The sequence below is a fragment of the Thermobia domestica genome, chromosome 7 (genome assembly GCF_964235325.1).
Source record: "Thermobia domestica chromosome 7, izTheDome1.hap1.1, whole genome shotgun sequence".
Lineage (NCBI taxonomy): Eukaryota > Metazoa > Arthropoda > Insecta > Zygentoma > Lepismatidae > Thermobia > Thermobia domestica.
This window is the reverse complement of record NC_137460.1, coordinates 62,954,909-62,970,087: the sequence shown is the minus strand read 5'-3', so window position 1 is coordinate 62,970,087 and position 15,179 is coordinate 62,954,909. Positions and strand designations below refer to the sequence as shown.

The window sequence follows — 15,179 nt, the reverse complement described above, 5'->3', positions numbered from 1 at the left end:
GTATATTAGGCCTATATAAATCTGCACACTTTAACTGAGACTACAAAAATCACAACAGTTGTTTAAATTGTTCGGCTACATTTGTTAACAGCCTAATTATAACTGAAGATTTGAGTTAAGTTTGGGTCTTATGCTATTTTTCATACTTCCATCCTTTTAAAGCTATGTTCATCATAACATTAACTTATTTTTCATCTATTTTTAAAACCGTTAATAAAAAGTATACATGAAACATTTACTACAAATTAACAAAAGTAAATTTAGAATTATATACCTACCTAGCGAAAAAAGAAATTCAAAAACAAAACTGGAAAATGAAAATAAAGTCATTGCTTTATGCTTGAAGGAGCCTTCGCATCTCCTTGCTTTTCTCACACATTTTGTCAATTATAAGATTGTTGTCTATTTTGGTCAGAATGTCTCTTTCTGAGTTCATCAAGAACAATGATTCCAGATGTTCATCTATGTCTTGAACGGAGTCTAGTTTTTATGTAACGCCACTTGCGCCTCTAACGGCGGGAGTGGGAGGGAGAGACATGTAAAAATAATTCAAAATGACCGAGATTAGAGTCAAATCAATATATTTCGAAGTCACTGAGATCATTCATGGTACCACCAAAGCCTAAAACAGAAAGGGCAAGGCCGTAGGCCGAGTAAAGACGGGATCTGGGGGCGGAGCAGTGGGGGTGGGAGGGTTGATATATAAAAATCATCCAAAATGACCAATATTAGAGTCAAATCTATAAATTTCAGGGTCCCTAAGATCATTATAATGACATTCCCAAAGCCAAAAACAGAAAGAGCGAGGCCGCAGGCCGAGCAAATACTGGGATTTGGAGCGGAGCGTGGGGTTGGTAAGGGTGATATGTAAAAATCGTCCAAAATGACCGATATTAGAGTCAAATCTATATATTTAGGGGTAAATCTAATATCATTAATAGCATTCCCACGCCGAAAACAGAAAGAGCGAGGCCGCAGGCCGAGCAAATACCGGGGTCTGGGGTGGAGCCCTAGCTGTCCAAAGGCTAGCGAATTTTAAAATAATTATGTAGTCTTGTTTTTTTTTTTTTTTATGTGTTCAGAGAGGAAACTGTGCTTCTTCCCGAGGCTAAGACGGGTCTTAGCCCCTCCCGAGGAGGGCGCAAAGGCACTTATGTGAGGAGGGCGCAGCGGCCATCGGGCCGGTACTTGATTATGGCCAGTCCACCCCTGGTACAAGATCGATTATATTCTATTCAAATCCAGCTGATAATTTGAGTAGGATTTATTATATTTGAAGTGAGAATTGAATTTATATGTTGCGTATATCTGTATTTGTACTCTGGGAATTTCCAATAATATACTGTATATGCTGGTAATTGATTGACGATAATCAAGATTTTTTACTTCTCTATTTCTATAATGTAAAGTGAAAGAGGAAAATAAACAACGTGTCTTTGCAGGTACACACGAGGCTGTTAACCCATAAATGGCATGAACTTCTTGTACTGACAACGTCTGCGTATCAAGCAATCCATGGTGCCCATAAATTAGGAAGCACAAGCACTGATGGAACAGAGGCTGAATTTCCTCAAGAGGTAAGCTTAAGCAATATCGTTAGTTATTCTATCAGTCAATTACCAAGACTTACTCCATGTACTCTTTGTCATAAATTGTTTTACGGATAATAACCGTGAGTTAACCTATTACAGAAGTTATTGTAAATATTGTTTACCAGAAATTACCCTATGAATCATGTACCATATATTCATCTATGACCATTTGTCACGAGTTATTTTACAAATTGCCACCAATTCTTCTGTGAACCATTTATCATAGTTGTTCTACGAATCAAGCACCGTAAGTTTACCAGTTGCTCTATGAACTACCATTTTTTTAATGAATAATTTACCACGAATTACGTTACGAATAACTTGTCATACGCGTTCAGTTTTCTATCAGCATTGACTAAGTGAAGAATATGAATAAGGGGCTGATACTCTAAGAATGAATAGTCCTATACATAAATCTCTAATCTTCAGGAAAGAACAACAAAAAGAGAATCTATGATAATATGAAGAAAATTTTTGGACAATGTAGACGACATGATTCGGTCGTAAAATATACACATACAAGATTATTTCTGTTTGTATTCCTTTCAGTTAGTTCTGTTGAGGGAGAAGGAAAATACATTATAAAATTGTGCTAAGAGGACATTGGATATTTACAGAATACTCTGAATGTGGGTTACAAACTTGTTGTAGAGTTTTGTTGTCATCCAAATATTTTTTCAAATACTGTATTATAAATCATATTATAGTACTAAATTTTAGTTTCAAGCGCTCTAAGGCATTAGGCTGACAATTGGCTCTAAGGCACTATTAATTCTGCTTGGATCACTAATGTTACATATTGTCCTTTCACTCAATTTCATCATTATCATTCTTTTCTCATCACCTTTTTTAACCTAAATATACAATCATGTAGCGTGGAATCCATAAATAAATATACATAACTAAGTAACTAAATAAATGGATATGCTATTAATATTATTACAATATTTACTATTATTCTTATTATAAGAGTTTGGTGAATATTTTTAGTGAAGTCACTTCTAACTTACTTTCTTTCTATTGTATGACTAACTAAAATGCCCGTTCTTCGCACCGGGAGAATAGGTTTATGGAAAGTGTTTAAATCTTTCCCCCCTTAGGATACGCATTTTAATGAAGATAATCTATTTTTGGCATATACAGGGTGTTTCAAAACAACACCGACAACGTTTGGGAGGTGATTCCTGACACCAAAATAAGACAAAAAGTATAGACCAAACTGGGTGTACAAATGCTTGCTTCCTTTCGGAGTTATAGGCTGCCGAAAACATGGAAAAAATGAACTTTAAAGGTCTATAGCTCCAATACTATGGGACCTACTGTAGACAGGTCAAGACTTCACTTAGGAACTAATATGTGCACTATTTAAAAATACATGTTTCAGAATCCTGAGATACTCACACGACAATTTGTAAAGACGGAGTTTGGCTACGGGCATATAACTTGAAGTATTCACTAACTGTCTATAAAAATTGTTGCGGAAATATCGCAGGATTCGAAAACTTGAATATTTGGATAGGGCACATACTAGTTCCTAAGTGAAGTCTTGTCCCGACTACGGTAGGTCCCATAGTTTTGAAGCTATGGACTTTTAAAGTTCATTTTTTGATGTTTTCGGTAGCCTATAACTCCGAAAGGAAGCATTTGTGCACCCAGGTTGGTCTATACTTTTTTTTCTTATCTTGGTGTGAGGAATCACCTCCCAAACGTTGTCGGTGTTGCTTTGAAACACCCTGTATATTTTAAGCCCCTACCCTCTTAGGATGGGCCTTACACCCTTTAATCAAATAGCATACTTAGGATACACCCTTTAACCAAAGTAGCACACTTAGGATACACCCTTTAATCAAAGTAGCACACTTAGGATACGCCTTTTAATCAAAGTAGCACACTTAGGATACAACCTTTAATCAAAGTAGCTCACTTAGGATACACTCTTTAATCAAAGTAGGGCACTTGGGATACACCCTTCAATCAAAGTAGCACACTTAGGATACACCCTTTAATCAAAGTAGCATGATAAAAATCCAGCTTGAGGAAGTACTAACTGTGTGCCAGACTTCATTTCAAACGGGCCAGCCGTTTTCCCGTGATGCGACAAGAAACAGTAGGTAACGTCGATTTCGTGTGTCTAAAAATATATAGAAAATGCTCTCCTGATCGCTCTCTTAAAATAGGAAATTTTGGAAAACGCTGGGACACATTTCCGCTTATCTTTAATGAGGAGTTCATATACCGAGTTCCATGTTCCTAGTTTGAGGGCCTCATGAGATATTCTATTTTCCGCATACATTCTGACCCCATATTCCATTAGGATATGCCCTCAAATCAAAACGATTATGATAAAAATTTTAGCTCGAATTCGGTATTAACTACGTTCCAAAATTTATTTCAAACTGGTCAACTGTTTTTTTCGTGATTCGATCATCCACAATATCAGTTTCATTTTTATATATCATATTAGATAATATTTCTATCATTGTCTGGTAAGCAGTAATTTAACAGATATGTATCAAACATTAAATAAAAATATTATTACTATTAATACAAATTACATACGTTTTTTGCCCTCCTTTATTCTCAGGTATCGAATAATCTCTGTACGTTGCAAACGTGCCTGACTTCAATGATGGGTCGTCCGATAACCATGGACCAACTTCGGCAAGACGTAGGGCTTATGGTGGAAAAAATAACTCATGTTACTTTAATGTTCCGAAGGTTAAAACTTCAAATGGAAGAATATGTGTGTTTAAAAGTCATTACCATGTTAAATCAGGGTAAGTATTATTAATAATACAGCTTATTTTAAAAACGATTCAGATAGATTTATAGTGAAAACGAAAGTTCAAATGGAATAATATATAGGTTTAAAAGTCATTACAGTGTTTAATTAGGGAAAGAATTCTTAATAATATGATACGTTGGCGATTGTTTGCATCGGATGCCATCGGATCCGATGAAAACGATCGCACACTCTACAAGAAAGGTGTTGATGATTGTAATCGAGTGTGTGTAGTGCATAACAATATAAGCGCATATATCTTTTTTCCGAGAAAAATGAGTTTAAAGTTGTCTGATCCCATAAGTTTCTTAAGAAAAATGGGATTATGAATAACTATATATCTCTGAGAAAAACGAGTTTAAAGTTGGTTGATTCCATAACTTTCTTAAGAAAAATACGATTATAAATAACTATATATCTCTGAGAAAAACGAATTTAAAGTTGGTTGATTCCATAACTTTCTTAAGAAAAGTACGATTATAAATAACTATATATCTCTGAGAAAAACGAATTTAAAGTTGGTTGATTTCATAACTTTCTTAAGAAAAGTACGATTATAAATAACTATATATCTCTGAGAAAAACGAATTTAAAGTTGGTTGATTTCATAACTTTCTTAAGAAAAATACGATTATAAATAACTATATATCTCTGATAAAAACGAATTTAAAGTTGGTTGATTCCACAACTTTCTTAAGAAAAGTACGATTATAAATAACTATATATCTCTGAGAAAAACGAATTTAAAGTTGGTTGATTTCATAACTTTCTTAAGAAAAGTACGATTATAAATAACTATATATCTCTGAGAAAAACGAATTTAAAGTTGGTTGATTTCATAACTTTCTTAAGAAAAGTACGATTATAAATAACTATATATCTCTGAGAAAAACGAATTTAAAGTTGGTTGATTCCATAACTTTCTTAAGAAAAGTACGATTGTAAATAACTATATATCTCTGAGAAAAACGAATTTGAAGTTGGTTGATTCCATAACTTTCTTAAGAAAAGTACGATTATAAATAACTTTACCTCTACCAAATAACACTATTCTGCTTAAATCTCTTTACTATAAGATCTTTCTTGTGTGTAGTTCTCACAAGTAAGGGACCATATGGTTGTCGCGCAAATCAGATGCAGACATACGCCATCTGATTGAGCATGAAAAGATATGGAGAACACAGAAATTTAAGGTGCTAAGGGCCATAGGGAGAGGAGCGAAGAAAGAGGAAACATTGAATGTCGGCAAGATTGAAGAAAGTCAGGAATGACGGGAAAAGTTAAGTTCTTGCAAACAGGGAAAGAAAGTTAACCAAAAGAACGAAACTAAACATAACAAGGACATCAAGGTTGAATAAAGATCATAATCAGGGTTGCCATCCGGACCGCAGTGTTGTCAGCGCTGCATAACATTGATATGGAAGGTATAGCACAGTATAGCCATTCATGCACAAGGAAAAATATTAGTAACACAAAAGACAATTGAAAAGACTCCGTACACGTGCGTGAAAACGTTTAACGATAGTCGTGAGTGAATAATGTACATGAGGGAGGACGAATATAGGAATGGAAGTGAAGGGAGTACACATGATAACACAGAAACGAAAGTGTTTGGGAGCATCGTTCCATGATGATGATGATGATCGGTGTTCTGCCCGAAGGCAGGTTTCGACCTGAAGGTCCCTGGGCTTGATGAACCCATGGTGGTTTGCTATTGATTCCAAAAGATGATACGCTTTGCGTTTTTCAAATGTGGCTACTCCAATGAACATCCTGGACAGTTAGAAAAACCTTCCGCATATTGCTTTGAAAAAGGACTCACAGAAGAATGCTGCAGAGACGCGTGTGACCAGCTTGTTTTCATCCGCTGTGCTCACTGCGAAAAATGTTTGTGTGTTGACCACGCATTCATTCGTGATCTTCACGTCAACTGCAATTAAACTACAAATGGTGCGTACTGTTCTCTATTTTCCTCCATTTGTATTCACGCGAGTGTAATATTCACTCACGACTACGTTAAACCTTTTTACGCACGTGTACAGAGTCTTTTCAATTGTCTTTTGTGTTACTAATAGTTTTCCTTGTGCATGAACTGCTATACTGTGCTATACCTTCCATATCAATTTTATGCAGCGCTGGCAACACTGCGGTCCGGATGGCAACCCTGATTATGATCTTTCTTCGTCCTTGATGCCCTTGTTATGTTTTGTTGCTCTCTTTTTGTTGACTTTCTTTCCCTGTTTCCACGAAATTATCTTTTCCCGTCATTCCTAACTTTCTTTAATTTTGCCGACATTCAATGTTTCCTCTTTCCTCGCTCCACTCCCTATGGCCCTTAGCACCTTAAATTTCTGTGTTCTCTATATCTTTTCATGCTCAATCAGATGGCGTATGTCTGCATCTGATTTGCGCGACAACCATATGGTCCCTTACTTGTCAGCTGTGACCTTATCTCAATTTTGACCAAAATGTTATTTGTACGCTGTTATGATTTTTCAACCCATTCAATTTTTACTAGAAAGCTACAGAGGTAGAGTTTCGATTTTTTATTATTTTATGTTTGGGCAACTGGAGCAGCTCACTCCAGTATATGAGGTTACTTTAGTTCAAACATACTAATGTATCTTATTATTTTAATATTGCAGTATTATTTTGGTTTCGTGGAATGATATATATATATAGGGAGCAATTATGGCGCCAGATCTGTTGTTACTCCCCTATTCCTCTTTAGTTTAATGTTTCTTTTCTTCTTTTTTTTTTCAAATTTCTTTCCTTTCTTGTCTGATAAGGCATCAGCGAAAGTATCTTACAATTTTCTTTATTTATGTTTTACACAAAGTGTCCCAGGAGGAAATCGCGTCTCTTTGAGTAGTGATGGGAGAGATCATTTTAACGATATAAGTTCCTATAATCATGTATCCTGTTCTCAACAGTTTGAAACTCAGGTTTTTAAAGCTTATGTTGAATGAAAGTGTTTATTATTCATCCTGTAGGTATTTTACAGAGGTGAAAAATAGCGCATTTGAATGGTGATGGAATGGCGTTTGGAAGAGTATGTAGCATGTGATCGTAGTATCTTTGGAAGGGAAGTTGGTTGATGTCCCTCTTCTAGCTTATTTAAGAGAATTGGATGGCAACATTGTTGCCAAGGATTGCTCTCAATAGCTTCTCTACCAAAAACACCACTGCCACATGCTGCATATAGTTTGAAAGACCATTTATTATCACTCAAATGCATCTCCGTAGAATTACTGCAAGATGAGCAATAAATACTTTCATGCAACAAAAGGTCAGAAACTATAAACAATCTGTAGTTCTCAAACCGTTGAGAACATAGGATGCATTGTCATAGGAACTTTTGTTTGCTTAGAATGACCTCCCCTATTACCCTCAAAGGAACACGATTTGCTCTCGGGTCACTCTGTATGTGTCCTTTATTTACTTATATAGTAACAGAATTAATACTTGAAAGGAAATTATGAAAGTCAATAAATTTATGCTCGTTAAGATTCTTTTAGATTTGAACGCGTTCGTTCTATAAATACTCTTTATATGCTATTACAAAGCTTTTTGTGTATTATCAGCAGATTTTCTCCTTAAAGTCTGTTGTTTGTGCCTTGGGAGAATTTACAAAAAAGTTGCGAAAGCTAATTGTTATGTCTTCGAAATGTTCACATGTATTGTGTGTAGTGATGAAATTATATTGGTTAAGTAAAGTCATGACACAACTATCATTAATATGCATTTTTTTCTTTGTTTGCAGGCCGGGGAAGTTCTACAGAACTGGAAACAATCCAGGAGCGTTATATGGCCTGTCTAAGGAGTTTTGTGGAACACAATTTTCCGCAACAGCCCAGCCGATTCCAAGAATTGCTAGTCCGATTACCAGAGGTAAGGATATATATTTGGCAAGGAGAAACATGTCAAATATCTTTCATTAATACCGGATATCAGTGCTAACTATATTATTAGTTGTATTATAACTTATAAAATGAGAGCACGCTCACCGATGATGAGGTTATGAGGAAGTCAATAATAATAATACAAGGTGTCCGGAATGGGACTGGCGGTTTTTAAAAGTGTATAGTTTTAATATGGTCAGAGATACAGAAAAAAAAAAAAAAAAAAAAAAAAAAAAACATGCATTTTAAAGGAGAACTCAAAAAGTTTATTTGGTCTTACTTACAAGTCATTCTAACTCAGTATAACTCCACGTGAGCTCCATTTGTAACTCTTAAAATATCTAGCCTGAACTCAATCTCTCTCCACGTATTCTGTAACATCTGAGGTGTTACTGAAGCAATCGCATTCCTAAGTTCACCAAGGTTACGCGCCTTTTTACCAGAATACACAAGGTCTTTCACATACCCCCACAGGAAGAAGTCCAGGAGCACACTTTTTGCCTCAGCAAACCACTACACGTATTGCGCCTTTTCGACTGCCGACGCCATTTCTGTTTATCGGCGATACTAGCGCCGTCATCGGTAGTTGTTCAAGTATGAAAATTTGCTGAACAAAACTTTTTGAGTTTTCCTTCAATATGAATGTTCTTTTTCTTCTGTATCTCTGACCATATTAAAACTATACACTTTTAAAAACCGTCAGTCCCATTCCGTACACCCTGTAATAATAATAATAATAATAATAATAATAATAATAATAATAATAATAATAATAATAATAATAATAATAATAATAATAATAATAATAACCGTAAACATCCCAGAACATAAGTAAAATGCAATATAATTTGTTTGCCAAACAGTTGAATGTTTTCTTACTTATTATAGTGTATAAACATTTTCCTTCTTGCTAGAAAGTGTTTTTCTCTCACTATTTAATATTTTTACTATTTTCTTGACTTATGTAAATGTTTAGTTTACCAAAAAGTGTCCTTCCTCAAATAAGAGTTGCCCTACTTTAATTATTTAACGTGGACTGGAGATTTGCGTGGATGTAAAATATCCACACCCGAAACACCTCTATCTGCACCGCACCCACATCCAGATATAATGAGGAACAAATATATACAACTTGTTTTTGTTAATACTTTCTTTTAGATTTATGAATATATTATCAATAAAATTGATGTTAAATATTAAACACAATCTTTTTCTCTTGTAACTCACCTATGCTATACTAGAAAATGGATTAAAATTCATGCAGATATAAATTGCGAAGTTAATAGAAAACATTGTATATGCTTGACAACTTAACCATTCATATTTGCTTCCATGTGGTAGCGGAATATTTTTGATTGACTAGCAGTCTGGCAGAGAATGGGCCAAATTAGTTCGCATCATAATATAAGAACTGTAGTCACACAACTAAAAACCATTTAATATAAAGGTAACCAAGAAAGTTCTGTCGTTTTTGTGGAAACTTGTGTTCAATTGGCTCTCACACCGTGAGTTGAATCCGAATGAAGATAAGGCGAAGGTCAGTTGTTGGTGTGGATATATTCAACATATTACCTGCTACATACTACGCAGTTCAGTTACACCGTGAACTTGCTTAAGAACAAAGTGAACATAGGACCTCCACAGAGCGTCATAAGGGCGTATATGCTCTACCAGCTCAAACTAGGTCAAACGAAACTGCAGCGGGGCGGAAGATATGCCAGGCCTTTGGTGAGGGTATCGTGACTACGCGAACAGTGCAACTGTGGTTTAACAAGTTTAAGGACGGTGACACTCGAAGACGCACCACGTGCCGGAAGACCAACACATGTACAAAATGAAGATCTTCAGGCAGCAATGGAGGCGAACAGTGACCAGACATGTGAGGAACTGGGACCACAATTCAGTGTGAGTGGAAAAACCATTCGGCAGCATCTTCATCAACTTGGGAAGCACTGCAAGTTGGGTCGATGGGTCCCACATGATTTGACTCCGGACCAGAAGGCAACGCGAGCTGTGTTTGCTGTCTCGTCTAAGAAAGGAGACATTTCTGGACAGGTTGTTGACATGTGATGGCAAGTAGGTCCTGTACGAAGCTCCACGGCACCGTTATCATTGGTTAGGACCCCATGAACCCATTCCAAAACAGCTAAAACCAGCACTGCATCAGAAGAAGGTCCTCTTGTATGTTCGGTGGACTGTTCGTGGCACCGTGCATTAAGAACTGCTACCAGCTGGTCAGAGTATCAATGCAACTGTGTACTGTCAGCAGCTGAGCCGTGTTCAAGAACAACTCAAAACTCTGAAGCCAGCACTTTTGAATCGCAAGGGGGTCCTCTTGTTACAGGACAGCGCTAAGCACCACGTGGCTAGATGACCCAGGACATCATTCTACGCCTTGGATGAGAAACACTATTGCATTCGCCATGCTCCCTAGGCATTGCACCGTCCAATTATTACCTGTTCCGTTCCTTGGACAATCAGCTTAAAGGACGCCAGTTCAAATCCCTAGTAGAAGTGCAAAATGCACTTGATACCTTCTTCGCTTCACGGTCTACCAAGTTCTACCGCGATGGAATCTATGACCTTCCAGAACGTTGGAAAGGTCGTCGGTACTGATGGTTACCGGTACTATTTTTGATCTTCCAGGTACATCTTAGGCGACATATCGATGTTCGAAGGTGGTGGGTGAAAAAGCGATAGGACCTCCTTTGTTACCTTTATGTATATTTGATTATATTTTGCTCTCAATAATTAAAAGTTTTACATATTCCAATACTTTTCCATTAAAAGCTAGAGTTCGTAACACATATAGTGAGATTAAAAATAATTTCAGTAGGATGCAAACTGTTCACATATTTTATGTATATTCAGAATAACTTGAGATATTAATTCATGTCCCCTTCAAACGCAGATTTCTAACATACAAACAAACAAAACACGAAAAACTGTCAAGTTTGTTATACTGTGTCTGTCAATTAATTTGAGAGCAAATTGCTATTTATCAACGAACTTAAAAAGTTCGTTACTGAATTCTCTATGTCTGTCTGTCTGTCTGTTATTTGCAACTTTTTCAATTTTAAGCCCTCCATTCGATAGAGCGTCAAAAACTATCTATGAAAGTTATGGAATTTTTCGCGTTACTCTTACGATTCCCGAGATATTGGCCAAAAAAATGGCCGATTTCCGAAGATTTAAGGAGCCATATCTCGGGAACCATGAGTTATAAAGAAATAATATTGATGTTAATCAATACCAAAGAGCATGGTGAATATTTTGGTATCAAATAGTAACTGGCTACTGGCCAGCTGGCCACCGTTCCCCAGATATTAGCCAAAAAAGTTCGAATTTCGGGAGATTTACGGAGCCATATCTCGGGAACCGTAAGTCATAGAGAGACGATATTTTGCGATTTTTCTGCGAGAAACAGAAGGAGGTTCGGATAAAAAGATTTACTTCTACATGTTGGAACAATCACAGTTATCCTTCCCACTCCATCTGAGGGGCCGCGGTGGCTCAGTGGTAGAGCGTTCATCTCTGGTGCTTGGGGCCTCGGGTTCAAACCCTGCTCCCGCCAAGTGAACTTTGTGGTGGACAAACACCGTGTGCGTGGGTTTTCTCGGGGTTCTCCCGTTTCCTCCCACTTTCTTCATTCCACCATTTCATTCATTACTCACTATCACCGTCTCCTTTAGCCTAACCGGCATAACCGTGGGACGTAAAACTCAAAATTTCATTTCATTTTTCATTCCCACTCCATCTGTCCATTCTTTTTAAGTTCGTTCTGGCAATGCTGTTGGAGCGTTCTCAACTGGTTTTAAATCTTACTACTCATAACAGACGAAGGTCTTGGTTCAAAACGCAAAGCTGAAATGGAGATACAAGGTTATTTAGAAAGAAAAATAAGCTATCTCAAACAAATTTGCATGAAATGACATTAGCACTTCATACCCATTATAGGATTTGAAAAAAAAAAAATCCACGGAAAGAAATTTTCCTCTGGTGGTTATTTGCCTTAAAATGATAATCATACTTTAATATAAGATGTCAATAGTTAAGAATATTTAGAAAAAAAGATCACGAAAATTCTTGTCTTTTCACTAATACCAGCAGCTTTATCCTCTATCTTTAAAAATGAAATGAAATCTTTAAGTTTTACGTCCGACGGTTATTCTGGCTAGGCTAAAGGAGACGGTAATGATGAAAAATGAAGGAAATGGTGGAATGAAGAAAGTGGGAGGAAACGGGAAAACCCCAGAAAACCCACGCACACGGTGTTTGTCGACCACAAAGCTCACGTGGCGCGAGCTGGAATCGAACCGAGGACCCCATGCACGAGAGGTGAACGCTCTACCATTGAACCACCGCGGCCCTTATTTACAATCCGTACAGAAACTAAGAATATGTACGTTCACAAAAAGCTATACTGATGCGGATGTTTTGTAAGCTCAAGTGTGTTGTCTTCCGATGTAGTATATCATATTGATAACAATACTGAATGAGGAATGTAGAGGTTCGTTATCTTGGCACGACAATCACTCATAGCGCATCCTGTAGTCTTCTTTTTCCATTCTTTCCACATCTATGCTTCAGGTTCATTCTGCCAAGCATTGCACAAGTGTTTTATAAACATACTGTCACATTTAAATATTTGAATGGTTAAATCTAGACACTAACAATTCTCTTTGTTATTAGTCTGCTTATTGTATGATATAATGAGTTAGCCAGGTGAAAATGTGTCAGCATTGTGGCATTTCAGAATATGGTAATACTAGACTAATGTGCACATATTAGCTGTACTTAAGATGTCTCAAAATCACTTACGTTTAACTTTACTTTACGTCTCAAAATCACTTACGTTTTTGCCTTAAGTTTTAATTTACTTTATGTGCTACTTATTTGAGTTACTTTATAGGTGCAATTTTTTTCTACTTTTCAGGTGCAATCTGCAGCTGCATTGTTGCTTGAAAGTAAGATGTTTTATGTTCCCTTCCTACTGAACTCTGCTATCCAAAGATAGTATTTCATTTATGTGGGGACACCTACAGAACGAAATTTGTATTACGAGCTAAGGGAAGAAGAAGAGGGTTGCACTTAAGAAAAATTTGACGCCATCTTGATTCTTATAAAAAAAAAACAAAGATCAAGAAGAGGAAAACATTTACATACGACACGTTAATTGTTAATGTTCGTTTTCTTATTTGTCAATGAAGAAAGATGGACGAGCAAGTAAATTAAGATTATAGTTCAGTGCAACAACGACTTTCTTATGCTCGAAGAAATAAAAATAAAAAAAAACTGTAAAAACAGAAGAAAAATGTGTGTTGGTCTGAAAAAAGAAGAGAAAAAAAAACACTCGACAAGAAAAATTTGATTGTGATCCAGTGATGATACGTATGTATAGATTTTTTTTTCTATTAGAAAAGAAATATTGTTGAAAGGCTTTTTGATTATGAAAATTTTATGGACATGATGATAAAGAAGAAAAAATTTTGTGATAAAAGTCAAGAAGCAGATCTAAAGTTGAATGATGTGAAAAGGAAGCTAAGTTGTGACTGAAAGACAAGATATATATATATATAGATATATAAGGATAAATTTTTCTATATTACATATACATATATTTTGAAGAATGTCAAAGGTCATCTGAGTGTGTGTATATATATATATATAATACATATTGATGTCAATCGTCCGTGGGCAATCGATATAACTTTGATGATTTTTTTTTTAAAAAAACAACTGAATCCAGTGAGTAATTGCCTTATGATGTAGTAGCTGAAATTAAAGAAGAAACATGTGGAATAATATTTAATTAAAAAAAAACAAGGAAAATAAAATAAAACAAGACATTTTTGTCCGTAATTCTTTTAAGAAATGAAATGAAACAAAATAATTCAGTTGTGTACACATTTTCAGTGATTGTGTGATTTCATTTTAGATAACAAACCAGAAAAAAAAAAAACATTATGCTTGGCTTCCTATGTCTGTGCAATGTGAGTGAGTGTTATTTTTTAAAAAAAGAAAATTGTCTGCTGATTGAAGTTTTTTTTTTTTTTTTTTAAGTTACCAGTGTAATGGTGTTCAAAACAAAATGTTCCTTCTTAATGACAATTATTGTGTGAAATAATTATTAAAGAAAAAAATATGCTTTCAATTTTCCTTTCGTGAAAAAGAAAAAGCAAATTATGTGAGGATCAAAGAGTAAGGATGTATAATATTTAAAAAAAAAAAATGGGGATGAACCCTATTTGCTACTTTTGTCCTTATAATAATAATAATAATAAAGACGTGATGTAATATGTACAAAGTGCCGCAGGATCTTTTTCACATTTATTGTGTTAACATAAGAAAAAGGAAAGAAAAATTACTTGCAAAAAAAATGTATGTTTGTTGTCAGTATTGTAATTGAATTTTAAGATATTCACAATAATAATAATTATTATTATAATTATACATTCTGTCATTGTGGAAAAAAAAAATCCTCAAAGAGTGATTTTTTCATCATCATTTTTTTAAAATCTCATGACGCTGTTTCTAGTGTTTATTACAAAAGAGAGAAAGAGAGAAAGAGAAAAAAGATATTGTCACGTTTACAGATTTATATTTCAAATTTTTAGAATACTGTAATTATTTAGACTTCAGCAACGGTAATAATAATAATAATGATAATTGTTATTATTATTTTATTCCTTTTTTCCCGTCTAAGCACTGCTTATATGCTGTAGCATAGGTATGAAAAAAAACCCTCTTCTGCTGTCTTGTCTATAGGGGGAATACAGGTGCGTGGTTTTTCTGTGAAAAAAAATAAATAAAATGTTAAATACAATATTAATACAATCTTGTGAATATTGTCAGAGGACTATAAAAGAACAGAGAAATAAGGAATAGTTTTGATGCGAAAAA

At 35.3% G+C, this 15,179-nt stretch overlaps 1 protein-coding gene across 7 annotated transcripts in view; it reads left to right on the top strand.

Annotated features, from left to right (window-relative positions):
* The window catches only part of Hr4 (nuclear hormone receptor 4), a 519,395-nt gene extending 504,488 nt beyond the window's left edge, over positions 1–14,907 (top strand). For all 7 annotated transcript variants that reach the window (XM_081764792.1, XM_081764795.1, XM_081764788.1 and 4 more), the window contains exons 10-13: positions 1,443–1,577; positions 4,177–4,369; positions 8,138–8,265; positions 13,213–14,907. In XM_081764792.1, the coding sequence (XP_081620918.1) occupies positions 1,443–1,577; positions 4,177–4,369; positions 8,138–8,265; positions 13,213–13,293 (537 nt within the window). In that variant the 3' untranslated portion in view covers positions 13,294–14,907. The remainder of the gene's footprint in view (positions 1–1,442; positions 1,578–4,176; positions 4,370–8,137; positions 8,266–13,212) is intronic.
* Positions 14,908–15,179: the final 272 nt, after the last annotated feature.